We start from the raw sequence: 21,967 nt of genomic DNA, 5'->3' as shown, positions 1-21,967 counted from the left end.
TTGATTCCTGGTCGGGGAACTAAGATGCCGCATGCCACACGGTGTGGCCAAAAAAAAAAAAAAAAGAAAGAAAGGCAAATGCCAAGGCCAGGGCTCAAAGCAGGCAGCCACACTTGGACATGTTCTGAGGGCACTGAGGCTTCAGGGAGCCGTTCAAACACAGAGACAGGGCCCTGGGAGGTGGGGGTTCTTCCTGGTCACTCTTCCAGTCCACAAATATGAACTGGGTATCAAGCCAGCAGGTGTCAAGCCCCCAAGTTTACAGGTCCTAGCCCATGGGCTCAAAGATGATTGTGAGAATTTTCTTGAAGTTAGGTGATGTCAGGGACTTCCCTGCTGGCGCAGTGGATAAGACTCTACGCTCCCAAAAAACAAATACCGTACGCTAATTCACATATATGGAATCTAAAAAAAATGGTTCTGGTGAACCTAGTGGCAGGGCAGGAACAAAGACGCAGATGTAGAGAACGGACTTGAGGACATGGGGGGAAGGGGAAGCCAGGATGATGTGAGAGAGTAGCACTGACATATATACACTACCAAATGTAAAATGGATGGCTAGTGGGAAGCAGCTGTGTAGCACAGGGAGATCAGCTCGGTGCTTTGTGACCACCTAGAGGGGTGGGGTAGGGAGGATGGGAGGGAGGCTCAAGAGGGAGGCCATATGGGGATACATGTATACTTACAGCTGATTTACTTGTTGTACAACAGAAACTAACACAACATTGTAAAGCAATAATACTCCAATAAAGATTAAAAAAAAAAAAGACTCCACGCTCCCAATGCAGGGGGCCCAGGTTCGATCCCTGGTCAGGGAACTAGATCCCACATGCATGCTGCAAATAAGAGTTTGCATGCCACAACTAAGGAGCCCATGTGCCGAAACTAAGGAGCCTACCTGCTGCAACTGACACCCAGCTCAACCAAATAAATATTTTTAAAAAAACAAAAAAAAAAAGGTGACGTCTAAACTGAGACATGAACAATGAATAGGGATCCCCCAGGGAGAGAGAGAATGGAGAGAGGTGCTCCAAGCAGGGAGAATGCCTGTGCAAAGGCCCTGAGGTAGGTAGCCTGGCCCTTCCTTTCCTTAACTATAGCCTGGCAACATTTTGTATCTAAGTCTCAGGGTTCACACTCCACCCTAATGACAGAAATACACAGTCATAATTTTTATTTTCCAACACAGAAACATTCCAAATTACCCAAATTTTTTTCCCAACATACAAGGTCCACCACCTCCTCAGCTCTCCCTGCTGACCACCTTTCCATTTCTGCAGTGGCTTCTTGGGAGCAGGAGCTTCTCATTCCTGAACAGCTCACACAGACCTACAGTTCAGGAAACACCCTAGCTCCCCACTGTCTAATGGTCACCCCAGCTGCCCGTCCATGTCTCCAGAGCAGGCCTGGGCAGGGAAGGGGGAGGGCATGTTTCCTAACCCAAAGAAAAGAGCGAATCCGATCTGTTCTGGACAGCGTAGGCCAGGAAGGAAGTAGGAAGTCATCGCAAGTGCAGGAAGTCCTCGCTCATCCCTAGATGAGACCAGAGCACAGCCCCGCAACCGGCACTCCGTTCCGCGAAGGGAAAGATGGTCTGGGGGCAGGGAGCAGCGGCGAGAACAAGGCTCTTGGCCCTGCACATGCTGTGCACTGGAAACACACAAACACTTCTAACTTAAAAGCACTTGGAAGCTCCATCCTCAGCCCCAGTCCCCACCAAAAACAGACTTTGGGAAGAAAATGAATCAAGTTTTACAAGCTTCCCTCTTTACCCAGAGCTACAAATCTATCAGTGGGGAAGCTTTTAAAATAAACTCTCTCCCAGCACTGTCACTTCCTTTCTTCTATTTGCTACAATCCACTCCCCCATACACACACACACACACACACACACACACACACACACACACACACACTCCACCTCTTTAACCTTGGCTGTGGATCCTGAGTCTGAAAGAGAAATTCCAAATTCAGAACACACACCAATCCACCACTTGTAAATGCTTCCTGCTTTTTATTCTGTTCCTCTCATTTACTCATGCGTCTAAACATACCCAGCACAGCTCCCTAAGAAGGAATACCTTCCCAAGAACCCTGGCTACCTTTCAGTCTCTCACTCAGGCATTCCAGAAATACTTCCCGGGCATCTTCTAGGGCACTCTGCACCACTGCCGCAAAACAGTACTGCAGGTTGAGTGCAATCTCCATTTTACAGATGAGGACACTGAGGCTCAGAAGTAAAGCAACTGGCACAGGTCACACTGTGGTAAAGGCCCAGGTAGGGACTTGAACCCAGGTGGCTTCACCCAGTTCTCTGTACCCTGGTTCCCAGCATCCCTGCCATATATCCATCAAACACAAAAAGCAAAATTGCTTCCTTTAAAAACAAAGAGAAAAAATGACTCATTCTAGATCACTAGCAGCTCTAATACTAAATCTTGAAAACTGGTGCTTGAAAAAGGCCATTTTAACTGGTGCTTCCAAAAAGGATCATGGAAAACCCAGCCAGCAGAAAGTTGAGCCTGTGCTTCAACACCGATGACACCATTCACGTGGCTCCTGGACGCACAGGGTCTAGGGCGTTGGGAGGTTTCCCCAGGACAGGGAGGTTGCCCGAAGGGCTGCAAGGAGCTGGCAGCCCAGCGGCCGAGGTTAACCTCTTGCTGCCCCCAGAACTTAGGGAAGGAGAAGCGAGGGCTGGGTGGCCTTCCTGCAGTGATCCCTAGACCTCCTCTGAGACTTGAGGTTCTCCAATTTACGCGACCCACGGGCCTAGCACCTTACAGAGCAGACCATGTCGTGAACTCCCAGGAGCTGGGGGGTAGCGGGGGAGAAGGGAGGGCCCCCCTGCAGATGAGGGGATCCAGGCTATACATTGGGGTCTGTGGCTAGAAGCAGCTCAGACCTCACTCCCAGTTCCAAGGCTGCTTACAACCCATATTCCAGCCTCACAGAGGAGGCAACAACACAGCATCCCCCAGAAAAACAAAACAGAAGAAGGGCTTGCTCCATTTTAAAACTGGCCTACCCAATTCGTCCTCAACTCTCTGGCTAGCTTTCTGTACCCTGAAATCCATAAACAGGCCCTACTTTCTGATTCCATCTTCCTCCCCGGCAAGAAGCCCCTCTCCGCTCTGGCCTCTGTCTGTCCCCAACCACTACCTAACAGAATTCCCTTCCTGCCTGTCTGCTGGCAACCCTCCTCCCCCACCAGCCCCCAGCCCATTCCCGCCTGGACCCGCCACACCTGGGCCCCTCCTGCCCCAGCTCTCAACTTGCCTCAGTTCTAAAGGAGAGCAGTAAGAACTTTCATTCCTCCTGTCCCTCCCACTGGGTTGCTCAGCATATCAGAAAATACTTTATAAAAAGTCTGATGATGTTATTCACAGGTGCTGGTGGTGTCTCTGCGGTCCCACTGTGCTTCATACACACAGTAGTGTCCTCACTGGATTCTGTCTCCTATTGCCTCTCGCCTCCAGGATGCCGGTCAGAAAACCCCCTTTAGGTGAGAGACTGGGAGAGACACTAAAAAGAACTCTAACTCAATGACTGAACTGCTTGAATGTGAAATCCAACTTCTCATTCAAAGCAAGAGCAAAGCTGCCAAACGCCGGGCCATCCTTCCTTCAAGAAAGGAAGGATTTCCAACTCACCCTTTCAACCAAATCCAATGTGGCCTCTTAACTAAAATCCCTCTACTCTACAGAAGGGCCTTCTCGGATTATTTTCCTTCAAAAAAACATAATTTACACATCGAGTGTCTTTACTTTCCAAACCATTCAAAATTAGGAAAAGGGGGGAGAAACACGTCTGTTTCTCTTTGAAACTGTCAAAATTAGCATTCAGTAATTAAAAATCACACCCTTTCTCTTAATAACCTAACCAGCATGATACAATCAGGTTGTGCCAACTCTTTAATCCAATTGACTAATTACAGATTTTAATTTAGTCAGTTACTGAACAACTGTTGACAATTTGTTTTCATTAGGGACAGAACAGAATAAATATTTAGGCTTCTAGTCACAGAGACTCCTGCGATCAGCTCTCCACCGTGACCCCAACTTCGGAGTGAGCTCTGGCTCCAAAAGCACCCTGAAACTCAGGTAAGCGCGTGGCTGGGAAGCCACTTCTCAGCTCCACCCTGCGCCCGCACAAATCCTCCCCCGAGTCGCCCCTCTTAAGGCAAAATCCTGAAGTGCGAGCAGCGGCCTCGATCCCCAAAGTACAGGCAATTCCCAGATTCACACACGTCACTCAAGAAGGGGCAAACACTTAAACGCTGTGAAGAAAAATAAATTCAACACTACATGTCACTGGCTTTTAAGCAACAAAATAAGTTAACAGTCAAAATAGGTTTATCTGCATTCATCTCACTGGGAAGCAAACTGTCACTAACATCTTTTTTTTTTTTTTTTTTAAAGACACATGTTTACGGGTTTCTACAGAAATGATTCAATTCTTTCTAAGAACATTTTTTTCCCCCAAAGTTCCTCATCTCTCAAAGTCATCCTAAAGTTTATTAAAATAACGGTGTGGCTCAAAGACTAGGAATGGGGCCCTGGGTTCAAATTGTGCTCCGTTATTTAATGACTTCATAACCAAGGCTAACGACTTCACTTCTTGGAGCCTCAAGTTTACTCATCCAAGGAGTGGGATAAAAACAGCCCCTGCCTTGTAGAGTTATAGGACTAGACAGCACGCCCATGCACGGCACCTAGCCCAGGGTAAGTGTGCAATAAAGGCTGGTCACTGCTACATCAGAAATCGCTTCTGTATCCCTCCCTGTCCCCATGCTACAAATGGGGAAACTGAGGCCCAGAAAGAAGACAATGGCCACTCAAAGGTTACAGCTAATAAGTGGGGGAGCTTGGTTGAGAAGAACGATTTCTGGACTCACAGTCAAGTCATCCATCTCCTCCACTGGATGCCAGCTCAGAACATCAGGGAACATGGTACTTGAGTGTAGGGGTGGGGGCTCTGGAGCATCCTCCAGAGGTGGGAGCTCTCCACCCAGGAGCTTACACCTGTGGTGTCCATTTTCCAACCCACATGTTCCCTCACAGGGAAGCCTTGCCTGAACTTTGGTAGATGACCTAAGAGCAAACTCTGACCTCTGACCCTCCTGACTCTCAGGGGAGAACGTGAGGGCCTTTCTTCCACCAGAGCCCAACTCTGGCCATTCTAGAACACAGCTAGAAGGAGCCACCTACACTGCTAGGCAGGTGGGGGAAGCACAGACGTTAAGTCAGAGGTTCCCAGCCTGAGGACTCCAGCCAGGTCTCTCAAAAACTTCACGGATTCTGGAGTCGGGCTGATATATTTTTTTTTAATTCAACACCAAAATCGGGTCTACCTCAACTGAAATAAATCCCAAATTCCCAATTTTTTCTGAGCTGATGAAATGCTCTAATCAGCAACTATATAGCTCTTGTTTTTCCTATGTCTTCAGTAAAATTAATGGTCACAATGTATATAATCTATTTGTAAATGAAATATTTTCAAGCATCGAGTCCACACAGGGTGGTAGGGGATTAATAAAAGGGAGGCTTAAAAGTGAAGAGATGGGGAAACTCTTCCTTAAGGTATATGATGAGGCTGAAGCAAAATATCTCCTTCCTGGGTGAGGTCACTGAAAACCAGCCCAGCCCCTCTGCCTCCGGGAAGCACAGCGCTGATAAGGAGCCACACGACCCACAGACAGGGCTTCAGGTCATCTGCCCCCTTGGGACCGCTCCCGCCTAGTTCTGCCACCTAGACCCACCAGGGCTGGGCAGTGGGTCACCAACTACTTAAGCAGCCAAGATGCCAAATCTGGTATTAACTCTTAGGGAAACAGCATGGTAGAGCAGTGCAGAGCACTTTAGTTTAAGTACACCTTCAACATTCCTGAATCCCTCTATTGCCTCAATTCCCTCTTCTACAAAATAGGACAAAAAAACAGAACTTAGGGACTTCCCTGGCGGTCCAGGGGTTAGGACTCCGTGCTTCCACTGCAGGGGACACAGGTTCGATCCCTGGTTGCGGAACTAAAATCCCTCATGCCACGCAACACGGCCAAAAACAATAATAATAATAATTAAAAGGAAAAAAACCCAAAAAACAGAACTTGACCCACGGGGCTGCTTTGAGGACAACATGAGATAAAACCCAAAGCACTTAGAAAGGTGCCTGACATACAGTTAGCACTCAATTATTGTTTGTTGTTATCAGTTCTTCCTTCATGAAATGGGAGGAATGTCCTGTCCCCTACCCAGCCTGAATAGGGTGAGAATAAGAACATTTAAAAAACAATAAAAACTTGGCACATAGTAAGTGCTCAATAAACACCAGTTTCCTTCACTAGAGAGTCATCATTATTAAACCACGACGCTGTAGTTTAGTAACTCATACCTCACCAGGAAACCACCACCCCGACTCCCAGCGGCTCACTCCCCCTGGAAGATTTTCACTCAAATCGGGTGAGGCCACAGGCAAACACGGTGATCTGTACCTGCTCTCTTCCCTTCCAGTTCCCTTTGACAAAGATGCTGCTAGCAAAATAATGCTGAAGAAAGTATGTGGCGACAGCCCACTAGATTTAAGTTCATTTTCCGTAGCTTGGGGTCAAAATCGACTGAAGCACTCCAGTGATCAGGTTTTCTGCGATGCCCTGTGCTGCGCGTTAGCCCGCTGATGGAAAGTCACTGTGGTATTTAAAGTGGCAGCCATCACGACTAACTCAAATTGTATTGGCTTCCCCGATGCTGAAATGCTCTGCTGAAACCATCAATTGGCCAATTCGGAGATAACACGGTGGCTGAAATTCCCTGTCATGCTGTAAAATCCCCTTTTGAAGTGGCTCCGCAGCCCGGAGACCCGCAGGGAAACCTGCGCCCAGAGCTGTGGCCAGAACCGCTCGTGTAACACCAGTGGGCACTGCCAAGAGGAAGGGCCTCCAGAGAGAGGATAACATTTTCTCCTGGAAGCCTTCTAAAAGACAGCAGAACAGAGCGGCCGCGTGCACACGCCCGGCACCAGGCCTGCCCACTGGGCCGTCTGCCCCCTCAGCACTGGCCGCACGGCCAAAGCCACGGGAAGCCCACGACATCTCCCAAAAAAAGCTGCAAACTCCTGCCGAATGGCACAGAGGCAGACCCAGGCGCCAACCTCCCAGGTGCAGGTTTTCTAAAGTCAGTGGCTGCCACAGGGATCAGGGGCCCATCCAGTCACAGATTTGCTACCACTCTACCCCAAGCTTCAGTTTCCCCCTCTGTAAATTGAGAGGCTCTTTCTTGATATACGTTCTATGATTTGACGATTTGTTCACATTTGAAATAGACCACAGTTTACAAACCATTCTTATATGCTCTCACCTGGCTTCAAAGAAAATCTTGAGAGGCAAAAAAAACCAAAACCAAGCCTTGTTTCACATCATTTGTTATCACAGATAAACCAAGCCTCAGAGAGGCCAAATGACTTACCCAAGGCCACCTGGAAGAATCAGAACCTGAACCCCGGTTATCCAAGTCCAAATCCTCTGTGCTGTCCGCGACACTGCCTTAGTCCCATCACCAACCAGCACAGGGCCATGCATGCAGCAGGCTCACAGGAATAACTGCCCACCAGCAGACTGCTATCCTGGGCCAGTGTGCAAAGTCACACTCTGTCCATCCCAAGAACTCGCAAAGCTGCAGCCAGCATCCCGGGCAGTGGGGAGGGCTGCCACCCTAGAGCCTGTTCTCTCAAACAGCCTTTTGTGACTGGGAGAGAAGGATCAGAGGAAAGCCTCAGACGGGGGCCCCAGGGAGCAGCTGTGCTTCTTAAGGTCAGAGGACTATAAAACAGAAGTGAAATGTCAGGCGCTTCACCCAAACACACAAAGAGCGAGGGACACAAAGCCTGCCTCGGAGCTGTGCAAACAGCTGTCACCAGGAGGGGACAGGGAATTTTGAAAGCTGGGCCAACCTAGGTCAGACAGGATGCCCTGAGACCTGTCCTCAAGATTCCTGCCGCGACCAGAGTCTGAGCCCTGAAGATGTTCAGACAACAACCATCACAAGGGGCTGGAGACCACCACCACTACCCACGCCCCCGCCGCCACCTCAACTGCAGACAGGCAGAGGGAGCTGCCACCCACCAGAAACAAGCGACGGACTTCAAGTGGGAGCCACTGCTTGTTCAGCACTCAGCAAGCATCTGCTGGGCACCTCTCACAGGCTCCATGAACTAAGAATATGGCAGCAAAAACGAAAGGCAAAGGTCCCCAGGAACCACCAGGCACCACCTGGAAGCAAGGCAGGGAATCAATTCTCCCAAGAACCCTCAGAGGTGCGAATGACTCCCTCCTTATAACCCATCAGGAAACTGAGGTCAGCAATCGCTTGCCACTTGGCCAAAGTCACACAAGCCTATAAGACCCAAGATTCAACTTCAGCCTTTTCTGGGTAAGCAGCTTTCAAAGTTTAGACTGAGGGCTTCCCTGGTGGCGCAGTGGTTGAGAGTCCGCCTGCCGATGCAGGGGGCGCGGGTTCGTGCCCCGGTCCGGGAGGATCCCACATGCCGCGGAGCGGCTGGGCCCGGGAGCCATGGCCGCTGAGCCTGCACGTCCGGAGCCTGTGCTCCGCAACGGGAGAGGCCACAACAGGGAGAGGCCCGCGTACCGCAAAAAAAAAAAAAAAAAAAAAAGTTTAGACTGAGACCCGCAACAAGGCAAATTTCACATTGAAAACCCAGGGCACATGTTCGTTTATAGGCACCCATGAATTGCTGAAAACAGAAGTTTCCCGAAACAATGCTTATGTTTACTCTTTGCGATACAGAGTTTCTTTTTTTGTTTTGATTTGATTTTTTTGGTTGTGCTGCTCTGCTTGGCATGCAGGATCTTAATTCTCTGACCAGGGATCGAACCCGTGCCCCCTGCAGTGGAAGTGCGGACTCTTAACCGCTGGACCGCCAGGGAAGCCCCAGAGTTTCTTTTTTTTTGTAATTGCCAGGTCGTGACCCACTAAGTTGATCTCACAAAGCACTAACGGGTCATGACTCACAGTTACCATTCACCACTTGTCCATCTCCATTAAAACGCATATTTAACATACTTGATCCCTGGGCAGGGATCAAACCCTTCTCACTTCTCAAGGCCCAGAGCCTAGCTCACCACCCTCAGGATTTACTCAAAACTCTGCAACAGGCCCCAGGAGCAGGGGCAGCAGAAAGGGGGTGGAGATAAGAGCTCCTGCCCTCAGGAGCTTTCAGTCTAGAAGAGGGAGAGGAAGAGATACAACCTTGACCCCCATCACTCTACTTCCAGGCAGCAAATAGCAAATGAATAAAAGTCACAGAGCTCCCGGGGGGAAGACAGAAGAAAAGGTGGGTGTTCCCCTAGGGGTGGTCCTGGCAGGCCTGGTAGAGGCAGCCACATTCCAGGTTGGCATGTGCTCTACAGCAGGGCTGGAGCAAAAAACCCATCTTAAGTACCAAGGAGAAACACCAGGGACGGGTCAGAGGGGCCTGGGGAAGTTCCAGATTCCCAGAGCAAGGAAAACGGCTACAAGAGTAGGGAACGGACACTGACTGAACACCACAGGCCGGCGCTGGCCAGGAGCGTCCACGCGTCGGCACTTCATCCTCACGAGCAGCGGGGCTGGTTTGGAGGCTGCATGTATGAACCCCACCCCCAGTCACTCGCGGTTGCTTGAAGAAGGTGGATTCAAACCCAGGGGTCCAGAGTGCTAATCAACCAACAGGTGGGTCACGTATCCCAGGAGCACACCTCTCACACCAGCATCATTCTGCTGCTGCCCCCCCTTTCGGCCATCAGAAAGCCAGGACTCATACCAGGCCTGAAATGAGATAATAAGAATGAGAGCACAGGGGGTTCCCTGGTGGTCTACTGGTTAGGATTCGGTGCTCTCACTGCCGTGGCCCAGGTTCAATCCCTCGTCAGGGAACCGAGATCCTGCAAGCCGCATGGCATGGCCAAAAAAAAAAAAAAAAAAATAGCACACGTTTACGGCACTTACGCTGTACCAGACACAATATGTATTGTGTGTGTGTGCGCGTGTGTGTGCGTGTTTAATGTGTGTGTGCGTACATAAACTCATTTAATCCTTGTAACAACCTCATGAGGCAGGTATACTTTATTAACCCCATTTTCCACCTGAGGAAACTGAAGCACAGAGAGGTTAATTAAGGTGCCCAAGTTCACACAGCTTGTAAGTGCAGCAAGACAGCATAGGGCAAAGGAAAGAGTTATGGAATCTGATACGGTTTATAGGTTTGAGTCCTACTGATGACTTCAGGTGGGGCATCTTTCCCCTCTGGGCCTCAGGGTACCTCCTTGTAAGACGTGACCTCCAATTCTACCACCTGCAACCCTGCTACCTACACATACTACATTAAATACCCTTCCCGGCCACCACACGGGAATGGGGCTGTTTACCTACTCCCATGACCAGTCGTGATGTTCTGCATCCTGGGCTCTCCAAAGAGAAGGTTTTTTAAGCACACGAGCGCATCCTGGGCAGCATCTGCCTCCTCCACTGGACACGGAGCAGAGCGGGCACTCGGTAATTGGACTGAATCAACACCTCAAAACTTGGCAGTGTCTTCTGCTCCTGGTCTGGGGGCCAGCTGACCAAGGCCTCGGGCACCCAGAACCAGTTTCCCGTGGACCTGCAATGGCTGACACATCCCTTCCTCACCTTCTCCTTAAGGGCCCTTTTAGGGACTCCTCACTCAATTCAAAGGTGAAGTGAGGCCCGAGGCCGGCCAGGGCAACGTATGTACCAAAGAGGACAAAGAGGGCTTCCCTGGTGGCACAGTGGTTGAGAGTCCACCTGCCGAAGCAAGGGACACGGGTTCGTTCCCTGGTCCGGGAGGATCCCGCATGCCGCGGAGCGGCTGGGCCCGTGAGCCATGGCCGCTGAGCCTGCGCGTCCGGAACCTGTGCTCCGTAACGGGAGAGGCCACAACAGGGAGAGGCCCGCGTACTGCAAAAAAAAGAGGACAAAGACAAGACCCCAACTGCGGGGCTTTCGAGGCTGGTCATCCCTGCAAATATTGACACAGCACTGTCCCGCACAGGTAACCTTCCCTGGACAGTTTTCTACGCCTTTCTCACTGTTGCCCCCACAGTGGGCTGAGCTAGTATGACCCTTGTGCCAACCTTACAGTCAAGAGAACAGACCTTGAAAAGTGGCGGCCCCCCGCAGCTGACAAGGGGTGTGAAGCCGAAATCTGCATCTAGGTTTCTGCACGTGCCAAGCTGCATGCTCTTCCCATTCAGCAACGTGGCAGCCGCACACGGGAATGGGACAGGACCACTCTGTCCGACACAGATAAGGGGCACAGACGTCTCAGGGGAGCATTTATCAGTGCCAGCCTATGCCAGGACCGCCTGCTCTGGCCCTGGCAGGGGTCTGGGGGGTGGGGAGACAAGACACTGGTATTTGGGGGAGGACTCCATGACACATCAGAGGAGCCCAGGCACCGGAGGGCATCATCGGGAAATTAATGTATCCAGTTCCCTAGGGTCAACTTGCTCTTCCAGAAAAACATGCTGTTATCTCCATCATATTAAAAGGTTCTGGGGGAAACTTTGGGGATATAAAAAGAAAGAAGGGCCTCCCTGGTGGCAGAGTGGTTGAGAGTCCGCCTGCCGATGCAGGGGACACGGGTTCGTGCCCCAGTCCGGGAGGATCCCACATGCCGCGGAGCGGCTAGGCCCATGAGCCATGGCCGCTGAGCCTACGCGTCCGGAGCCTGTGCTCCACAACGGGAGAGGCCACGACAGTGAGAGGCCCGTGTACCGCAAAAAAAAAAAAAAAATGAAAGGAAACAAACTCACCAAGCACTGGCCACAGAGAGACAACCATTTTACATATATAATCCTACTTAACCCTCACAACAAACCCATAAAGGATTCACCATTTCCCCATTTTACAGATGGCGAAACCAAGGCTCCAAAAGTTCACCCTGCCAGGAAATGACAGAGCAGGAATTGGAACTCAGGTGTGCATCCCAGCCACCAGTCAGAACCCAAACCCTTCAAAATCCAGAGGATTCAGGGTCCAAGGGGGAGAAAAAAGCATAACATGAGAGAGAAACATTCCTAAAACTCATCTTGCCCAGGCTACAAAAAACCCCATTACCCTGGCGAATCAAAAACAAACAATCATTATTGTCTATTTGCTGTAAGCTCCCAGCAACATGTATTAAAGAAGTTTATGTGAATCGTCTAATGCACTTGTGCCGTGGTCAGAATTATTACCAAGCTAAAAAAGATTAATTTTTCTAAATACTCTAAACCCCAGACACTATTATAAAGGCTACAGCTAGTGTAACATTTCTGTTATCTTGGCTGACAGGCCCTCAAGCACACACACCTCCCCTCCACCGCTCCCTCTTAAGCTCACACACACACACTCACCCACAGAGGCGGGAAGGTCAAGAGAAGGGGCGAGGAGGCTCTGGCCCGAGGTCCCCACTACAGAAGCAGCTTGCCTTGGAAAATCGAGCTGGGTGTCTCCCGGCTCCCTCAGAGCGGTGAATGGCACACAGCTAACTCTTGGTCCAAGTCTGCAAAGGCTTAGCTAACAAAGATGGCATTATGCACAGACTGGAGCTCACGGCTAGTCTTGGAGTTCAAATGAAGTGACCACTGCCAAAAACTTTGTTTGGGTCCCCCCTGCTCCCCCCGCCCCACCTCCCGCCTTGAAATAAAGGGCAAGGATTTGCAATTTGGGGTCTTGCAGCCACTTGAAACCCATTAAGATGGCCACACTGCCCGGGTTCTGGCAAAAAGCAATTCCAGTTACTCATTTAGTGTTTAATTAGCTACCGATAGAGGAGGCTGGCAGCCTCGGGGGTTAAGAGGAGCTGCAGCAAACAGGGTGGGAGCCCGAAGAAAGGCCACAACACACAGTCTGAGCTCCAATGGGGGGCTGGGGGGAAACAACCGTGTGTACGTTTTGTTTTTATAATCCGCCACACAAGGGTGCCAAGGGTCAGAGCCAAAGGCAACGCCGTGAACTTGCCAGGACCTCTGGGCAGATAGCTAGAGCGGCTTATCGCGGGGGAGAGCACACCCCCAGCTCCTCAGAGCCCAGCTGCAGCCTTCTCCCGCTCCTGCCCACGCTGCCACCCTCTCACACCCCTGCCCCCAAAGGGTTCTGGCAGGCGGGGACGCTCCCCGCCTGGCAGGAACCTTAGCTCGGCACATCCAAGGAGAGTCCTCTCAAATATCACTTTGCTATTTCAAACCCACCAAGGACGCTGGACCCCTGCCACAGAGCCACAAATACCTCAGCTCCCGTCCACGCCCAGGACTCTGGGGCGCTTTCCGACTTTAACCAACCCGCCTGAAGACACAGGCTCACAGCTGGGAGTGGAGGGGGGTCAGCTGGGTCCTGCTGGGGGGAGCACAGGGGTAAGAGAGCCAGCCCCACTGAGGCTGACCTGAAAGGGACCGCAGGTCTTCAGAGCAGGGAAACTGAGGCCCACGACTCGCCAAGGTCATGGGACCACATCCACTTGGCACCCCACCTTCTTCACTGGGGATCACAGAGGGGACAGCAGCCATGAACCTCCTGAAATCATGTACAAAGTCTCCCCAGTGGGGATACATGCGTTTTCTGGAAGGTAAGGCCATAGCTTTATATCACATTTTCCCTGCCAAAAGAGCCATCGCACCATAACAAACTCCCTTCTCAGAGGCCAGGTCCCACCTCTGCCAGTGACTCTGCAATTCACCTCTCAGGGGCTTCAGTTTAATTCTCTGCTAAATTTATTTCTTCAGTGACTATACATGAGCACACTTTGGGTCAAATGATAATATCTTCCCTCTGTTTTGCAGGAATTCTGTATCAAATGAGGGTTGTCAAAAGCTCAGTGGTGGAATTTGGAAGACTGGGGTCTAGTCCCAGCTCTGCCACCTCCTGGCTACATACCCTCAGACAAGCCATCTAAACTCTAGGCCTCAGTTTCTTCATCTGTAAAATGGGAGTGAGATTAAATAATAAAACCTGACCAACAGACAGCTGTGAAGCCAAACCACAACCATGTACTGAAAAAGCGTTTTGAAAAGTACAGCAATGTGAGGGTCACTGCTCTCCAGCACCTTCAACTCAGAGGCACTGAGCTAGTAGGAGGGACTGTCCACTCCACAAAAGGCCAGGACCAGACAGACATCGGCATCTAAGAGGACCCAAGGGGACCCAAGGGCTTTACCAGAGAACCTCTGCCCTGGCCGGAGGGGAACAGCAAGGAAACCACAGGCAGGGTCCCTGCGAGCCTCTTCCCATGGCCTCTGGGCAACAGCAAGGAAACCACAGGCAGGGTCCCTGCGAGCTCTTCCCATGGCCTCTGGGCTCTTCTGACTTCAAGTAAACCAATTTCTCATAAAAGTACATTCTGGGTACCAAACCCTGCATCGCTCTTCACTACGTGTGGTCAACATCAGGGTGCTCCGGCTTACACACACTGAGCCAAGCAAACTGAAGTTTCCAGGTGTGTGGAGGAAAATAGACTGTGACTCAAATAAAAACTCACCAATTCAGAGAAAATTTAAACCCCCTCTCCCACCGCTGAGTCACCTGGTTCATTCCCAGCCCTGTAGCCTGGCTTGAACTGACCCACCACCAGGAAGGAGAGACCACTGGCCAGGGACACAAATTCATTTCTCTAGGAGAGCTGAGACCAGGATCTTCCCGAATGAGGACCTTCCCAGCCCCACAGGAGTCCCTCCTCACCCATGCCCCACACACACTCACTACTCACTACCCACTGAGGCCCAGGCGGGTATATCTGAGCTGCACGGACAAACCATGAGAATCTTTGAATCTCCTTGATTGAAAACAGAAGGCCAGTTACCGCATGCTCTTATTTACACTCCACTTTATCTTCTAAAAAGGATTTAAGGTAACTAGTCAACCCACATTAAAATCACCTGGCTCAAGATGACCCAGCAAAAACGCGTCACTAAAAGAACATCTTCCAATATTCTACTGGCTATCCAAATTACCAAAATGCCCAAAAATGAGTATTTTTTCTTACCCATAGTTCCTTGATACCTTCATTCATTTAGCATGCGTACCTACTATGTGCAAGGTATTGTGGGAGCTACAGAAATGAATAACTCTTAGATGAATGGTCTCTGGCATGGAAAAAATGAATAAGCTGTGGTTAGAAAGACAAACCTGAATGAGAAGTTAGCAGGAATAGGTGCAAACGGGTGACATTTGCCACGGACCTGTGCGGCCAAGTCTCGGCAGTGTTAGGAACACAGATTCTGGAGTCAGTTATGACCTGAGTTTGGATCCTAATTCTTACAACCATGATAACCTCTCTGTGTCTCAGTTTCTTCATCTGCAAAATGGAGTTAGCAACATGTCTTCTCTCCCAGGGCCACTGGCAGCTTGAAATGAGAGCCTGAACCTAGAGTGCCCAGCACAGGGGCCCAGCACATGGAAAGCCACCAACAAAGGTTTGTACAGGTGGTTTGTATAGCCACTGAGATGAAGGAGTGATCAGAGTGTACAGCAAACTATCACCAAAGTCCTCCACAAAGAAGCTGAAAAGTGGACAGGATGTGACGGATAAGAGAGGCATTCACCCCAGACAAAAGGAAGGGAATCCAAAGAGGCTTCAGCAATAACTCTAGCAAGAAAGATGAGGGTGAACAAGACAGTAGCCATGAGAATGGAGAGAACACACGAAAATTTGAGGAGGGCAAAGAGAAAAAGAGGTTCCTTTTCTTCATTTTCTTAAATATTCTTTCATTTTCCCATTGTTTCTCCTTCACCCCTGCAACTCAATACCCACCCCCCCTTAACTCCTTCACAATAGAGACGTTCCCTACCCATCCCCATTCATCACTCCATCCCTCCTTTCACATGACCTGACTCTCAGGCCACAGGACACCAAGTGGATCCCAATCCAGGAGAAAGGGTTTTGATCCCAAGATCTGTGAATCCTAGGCCTCAGGCACTGTGATTTCAGCTCTTGGTAGCTTCTTCTAAATGTCTACACCGACCTCAGCAATCTCTACACAATTCTGCTGCCCTTCCTCAGCAAATTACTGAAAGAAAACCCATGTAAACTTTCACTACCACCATACTGTTCCAAGATGGCAGACCAAACCACAAATTGCCAAAGAGAGTCTCACATTATGTACTAGAGAGCCAAACTTAGTTAAAAATTATTAACTTCTCTGAAAGATAGCACAGACATCCCATATCAAGAGAGTGACTGGAAATAGGTACGTCCCCCGCCCCACTCTAAAATGAAACCATTTTGCATAGCTGTCAGATACAGGCCACACAGGAATTGGCCATCCACAGGTTAAAACACACACACACACACACACACACACACACACACACACACACACGATTTTTACTAGGTAGAAAAGTCAAATTCCCCAACTATTTTTATATGGCTAACGTAACTCTTAGCCTCTACCCCAGGAAACCCTGTGATCATCACCACCGATTTTCCCAGAAGAACCACATCACAAGTGAACCAGCCCTCTCACCTTGTACTACTAAAAGTTCACCAGGCTATAAGTACCATTCAGCAGCTTCTCTTTTTCAACCCTGGAGAGGGCACAAGAACTGGGCAATTTCCTCAGCATTCCACTCCAAGGGTATTAACCTTACAGTCATAGCAAAATTTCATCGCACTGAATGTTCTCAAAACCAGGGAGCCCCCAGGGGAGTCTCTTAAGTCCTCATATTACAAGGAGAAATTTTCACCAGAAAGATACTTGTGGCATGGGATCTGACCACTTGTGAAACTCAACCAAATGGGTTCTGGTCTCCCAGGCCAGTTTAAAACTGCATGCAGAGGATGCAGATGGCCCTGCCAAGTGAGTGGGCTCTGATGACATTCAAAAAAACCAACTTCCATGCCCTAGAGCTTTGGGACCATTTCTTCCCACCTCATGCAGAAGTGCAAAATCCAATAAATGACCTCTTAAGTGCACATGTGTGTGCACACATACAGGCACACACACACACTTAACCTTCTACAAGACCAACAGGAAGCAAAGGAGGCTGGGAAGATCTTCGGACACTTGCCCTTCCATCCCCCCGCAGAAGATCCTAACCTGTTTCATCTGATCATAAGTCCGACTCCACCCCAACTGTAGTCCAATTTTTTTTTTTAAGGGGACCTTGGTGGGATATGGACATGTGACAGACATCTCTCTTACAATCTTAAGAAACTCATCCAGGGAGAATGAATGATAGAGTAGAAAGCACTACAATGTGATGAAACTATCTTCACAAGAACATTTTCAACACAGGTTTATGGACCAGCCAAGGACCTCAAAGTACACACTGTCTTAATGGACAACACAAGCCCCCCCCCCCAATAAACAGACACACGCACCTCCCTCCAAAAACATAATTTGGAAGATCCCTCCCTGGAAAGTAACCTAAGAATCTATTTCACCAAATTCTCACTCAAAACACACCTTCTACTCCAAAACACAAGTTTCATATTTACTTTTCATTTTTCTTGGTTGTGGTCAACTTCTTCATAAACCAGCACCAAAGAGGCTCAGCCCCACCATCCTCCCAATCAGAACATAAACCCCACATGGCTGAGCCCCGCATAACGCCATTTAACTCTCCAGATAGGTATCTACACTCTTCTGCATAATTATAACATTATGAAACACCATTCACCAAGTCAGACCGCTGCTGGAGGAGAGTACGGGGCGAGGGCAGCAGGGAGGTGGGCAGGACAAAAAGAAAGGCAAGGAGAAAACAAAGACCACTGCCAGTTGGCTGTGTATTTGCTTTTGGTACTAAAGAAGTTCAAGTTATCCAACCCTGCAATTATCGCCAGGATTAAAAATTTGTTACTCACGTAATCATGAAAGGCTTTTGCTTCACTTGAATGTTCACAAGTGTCTCGCCTTTCAGGAGCTGCACAGTAAAGGTCCCAAAATACGCTGCAAGTTGAAAAATAAAATAAGATCAGGTTACTAATTATTACTTGTGTGCCCAACAGCAAGTGTACAATGCACGGTGCTAACAGCACCACGTCTCCCCAAGGCTCAATCCCACCTTCCCAGCCTTCACTGGGCATACTCAGCCTAACAACAAAATAGACCCAACCTCTTCTGACAGCCTGGCATTTGTAATAAGAGTAATAGCTCTCATCCATCAGACACCTACTATGTGCTGGATGCCTCACGCCCATGACACTGCTTGTAACTACCACAGCACTGTAAGGTAGGTGATTTTATCCCCACGTTATACATGGGGCAACTAAAGCTCCAGCAGGTTAGGGTAACCCACCCACTGATGCCCAGATGGGAGACAGGAATCTGGATGAGAATCCATGCCTGTCTCTTCTGTGCTCCGGTAACCACCCCCCACCTCCACCCAAAATGGCTGCACTTCATAAAAAGGTTAAATTGTCAAAGTCAGGACTATGACTCATATGCACAGCAAACTGGGTGACTCTGGCAATAAAGGGAATCTACAGGTTCTTCATCCCAGAGCCCACATCCCCATCTCCTTCCAGCCCACCCGACTCTCAACCAGGCCCTCCCCCAAGGTGTTCTCATACAGAAACCATTCCCCCCCTGCCCACCAAAGAACGTGTATCAATTAACCAAAAGTTATGTTATGGATAACCAAGTATCTCGTTCTTTCACGTTGAAAGAGAGCCCTCCTCAGACAACCACCTGTCCAGCAAAAGGAGGGGGGCGGATATCCCTGCCTAACCCCCCTCCATGATTCTTGTATGGTCACCCCAACACTTTGCATTATGTGAAAACAGACATACAAATCCTCTGTCAACCAGTAAAACCCTATACAAACACAGGGTAGCTACTGCTACCAAAAAGGGGCCTTAAAAACCTTCTCCAGGTCGGGAGCCCAAGGCCCAGGGATAGGAACCCGCTTGAAGGGTAAAACGTGCACCAGAGCGGAAGTCTGACTACCAGACCAGTGCTCCTGTCACCATCACAGACAGCCAGCCCTGCCAGTCACCTGACAAGCACCTCACTCCAGGTGCGTGAAGAACGCAGCCTGGCCCTCTTCAGATCAGCTCCACCACTTCCTGCCACCCCAAAAGCCACCGTCGGTGTCAAATCACAGAGCCACCACTGCCTGCGCCCAGCACGACGCACTCTTAGTTCCCGGAGCTGAGATAAGGCTGGAGAAGTTGCGGGGGATTAAGGATAGAACAGGATAATCGGGGACTTCTGCTGACTGCAGAGGGAGGCTCGAGAACATTTCTTTCTGTGCTCTGAGGCTGCACACATCTGACTAACTTCCTCCACACACTGAAGATTTCTAACACTACAAACTCCCCAGTCCCTTCTGAGTAACTTTTACTCAAAAGCCTAAATTTCTGCAAAATCCACGGTGGACAGACCCGCCAGCTCCAGCCCCACACTCCTCTCCAAAAGCCACCCCAGAAAACCTACCACCCACTCCTACAGACAGAATCCTTACACCACACCGAATGCCTCCAACTCCGCAGTTCCGAGGTTGGCAAAAGCACTTAAAACCTCATTTTCTCCGTGCAAGTTAGAACAGACGCTTCATCCCCATGCATTTCAAAGACACTTGAAATAGTTACCCCAGTGAGCTGGCGGTCAGGTAAACGCGCTAAGATCCCAAGACAGGGCACTCCGTTTTCCTGAACTTCACCAAAATATCAAAAGCCACTCCGCTCTCTTTTCCTTTTGAAAAGAATGTCAAAGACTCCACCAATCGGTCCCACAAAACACCCAAGACTTACACTCACAGCAACTCCTTCCCGTTGACCCTAAGCCTCCCTCCTGCGGGCTGCAAACCGGGAGCACACCGGCAGTGGTCCCACCCAGACAGGGCCCAGGGGCCTGGGAGAGGGTCACAGACAAGAGAGAGCCCCCATCTACCAACTACAGGCACTCTGCCAGATTCTCAGTAAAACGAAACTTGGTGGTTTTAGGGATACTTAGAGCAGTGGGGGGAGGGGGGAGATCCAGTAGGTCTGAATCAGTATCTTTAAAGGAAGTGGCAGTCCCTTCTTGCTCTTTCTCAGGGTGCCTGGAAAAGGTCCCCATGGATTTCTCTCTCAAGGTTTTGAGCTCACAGAAGAAAAAGGAAGGGGTAGGCCAGTTGTAAAACAGACCTGGTGCCCCTCCACCCACCCCACCCCCACTCCCTCTAATTAAAGCAACGTGCAGAATTGACAAAAACCCATGCAGGTTTTTTTTTCAAGCCCATGCCCAGCGCCTCAGAGTGAGATGTAAAAGTACAGTTTCCATGCAAACACCAGGCACGATTAGTAGGGTTCTCAACAGTGGGCAAAGAGGAGGCAGAAACTTAGGCACCGACCTCGTCTGCCCTTCTCATTTGCCAGTCCTGAGGGCCCCACGGCACCCTGCTCTATGCAACGCTGGGGACTAAGGCATGGAGGGACCCGCTCCAGATCTCCCATCTTTGTTCACTTGAAGCCGGGGGCTCAGAACAAAACAAACGCACACACAAAACTATCACACAAACTTACCACCACCACGAGTGCAAAAACCCAGGCGGTTCTCCCAACGTGATGTTTTTTTCCCATCGAATCTAGAAAGGAGAGAGCAGAGACAGCTTAGAGGAGCAGAGAGAAGGGGTGGGCTAGGGGCTTCCCAGAGCCAAAAGGCTGTGAAGACCAACTAACAATAAATGCCAAAAGGTGATAAAAATTCAAAATGGTGGCCACAGTGGCTGCTCCAGAAAACAAAGGCTTTAAGAAGAGTGAGGAGGAGGGGTGTCAAGAAACTGGATGATGGGGGGAGTTCCACTCACCTCCGACAAGAAGGTCTGTGCAGATTTCTGTGCTCCTACGTGCAGTAAATATTCGTAGACGTATAAAGCTAACCTGGAAAGTGGGTAGCAGGCACAGAGAGAGAGAGAGAGCGCGTCAGACCACACCGGGCGCTCGCTCCTGGACCTTGCCAGTTGGCCTCCAAGCCTGTCCTCCAAGCCTGTCCGTGCTGTCCCATTGTGGCCCCAACCAGAGGTGAGCAGCTAGCTCGGTCCTGCCTGGGGCCACGGGTGCGAGCAGTTAGGGGGTGGGTAGGAGGAAACGCGTTTACTTCAAGCCGCGAGGGCTGCAGAGCAGCCCCCGAACTTGAACTTCCAAGTAGCGTCGGGACCAAACCCACCTAGGTCTCTCAAACTCGCAAGCAACCCAACCCCCCGAGCCTCGCTCCTTTTCCCGATCCACTCCTTGCCACCGATCCACCCTCTCCCCACGTTTGAGAGTCCGGGGAGACTCAGTCCTGGACTCTGGAGTGCTCCGCGAGCTCTGGAGAGGGCAGTAAAGCACCGCCCTCACCACCTCCCCCAAAACAACTGTCCCCCAAGCCTAGGGCCAAGCCGGCGCCGCCGTCCCTGCCCAGGTCGGCGCCCCGGAGGGCGCGGGGCCGGCGGCGAGGCCAAGGGCAGGGAAGGGAGAGCGCTCTCGGCCGAACAAAGCCCCCGGCACGCACTCCTCACGCCGCGGGCGGACAAAAGGAGCCTTCGGGGCTGCAGAAGCCACGCGCCCCCTGCCCGCGCCCGGTAGGCAAAGTGCCGTCAGCGCGGCGAGCGCCCCGGCTGGAGCGAGCGCCCAGGCTCGCTCGCGGGACCTCGTCCATCCCTCACCGCGGGCCCCCGCGCCCGGCACGCCCCAAGGCCACCAAGTGCCCCCTCCCCCGGCGGCGCCCCCAGACCCCAACCTCCGCCGGCTCCCAACAATGGGCTCTCCCACGCCGCCCGCCGCGGCCTCGGGAAGGGGCCAAGCAGGCGGCGCCGGGGCCCGGGGCTCAGCAGCCCCCGCCCGCCCACCTGCCTCCCACCACCCGCCCGCAGCCCGGCAGCGGCGCGGCCGCCACTTGGAAAATAGGGCTTACTTTTCCCGAGCCTGCCCGTCCGAGGGCACCGCCGAGCCTTTGCCTTTGGCAAACATGGTTTGCAGAGAAGAGGGCGCCGAGCCTCGCCGCCGCCGCCGCTAC

General features: G+C 50.8%; 1 protein-coding gene across 2 annotated transcripts in view; it reads right to left on the bottom strand.

Annotated features, from left to right (window-relative positions):
• SSBP3 (single stranded DNA binding protein 3) overlaps positions 1 to 21,967 on the bottom strand; it is a 164,518-nt gene extending 142,551 nt beyond the window's left edge. For both annotated transcript variants that reach the window (XM_082833889.1, XM_082833890.1), the window contains exons 1-4: positions 21,866 to 21,967; positions 20,778 to 20,850; positions 20,494 to 20,555; positions 17,851 to 17,935 (exon numbers count right to left, since the gene is read on the bottom strand). In XM_082833889.1, coding sequence (XP_082690015.1) covers positions 17,851 to 17,935; positions 20,494 to 20,555; positions 20,778 to 20,850; positions 21,866 to 21,921 — 276 coding nt within the window. In that variant the 5' untranslated portion in view covers positions 21,922 to 21,967. The remainder of the gene's footprint in view (positions 1 to 17,850; positions 17,936 to 20,493; positions 20,556 to 20,777; positions 20,851 to 21,865) is intronic.

This window comes from Leucopleurus acutus (assembly GCF_964270905.1).
Source record: "Leucopleurus acutus genome assembly, chromosome: 2".
NCBI lineage: Eukaryota > Metazoa > Chordata > Mammalia > Artiodactyla > Delphinidae > Leucopleurus > Leucopleurus acutus.
The sequence above is the reverse complement of the archived record's forward strand: the minus strand, read 5'-3'. Positions and strand labels throughout refer to the sequence as shown.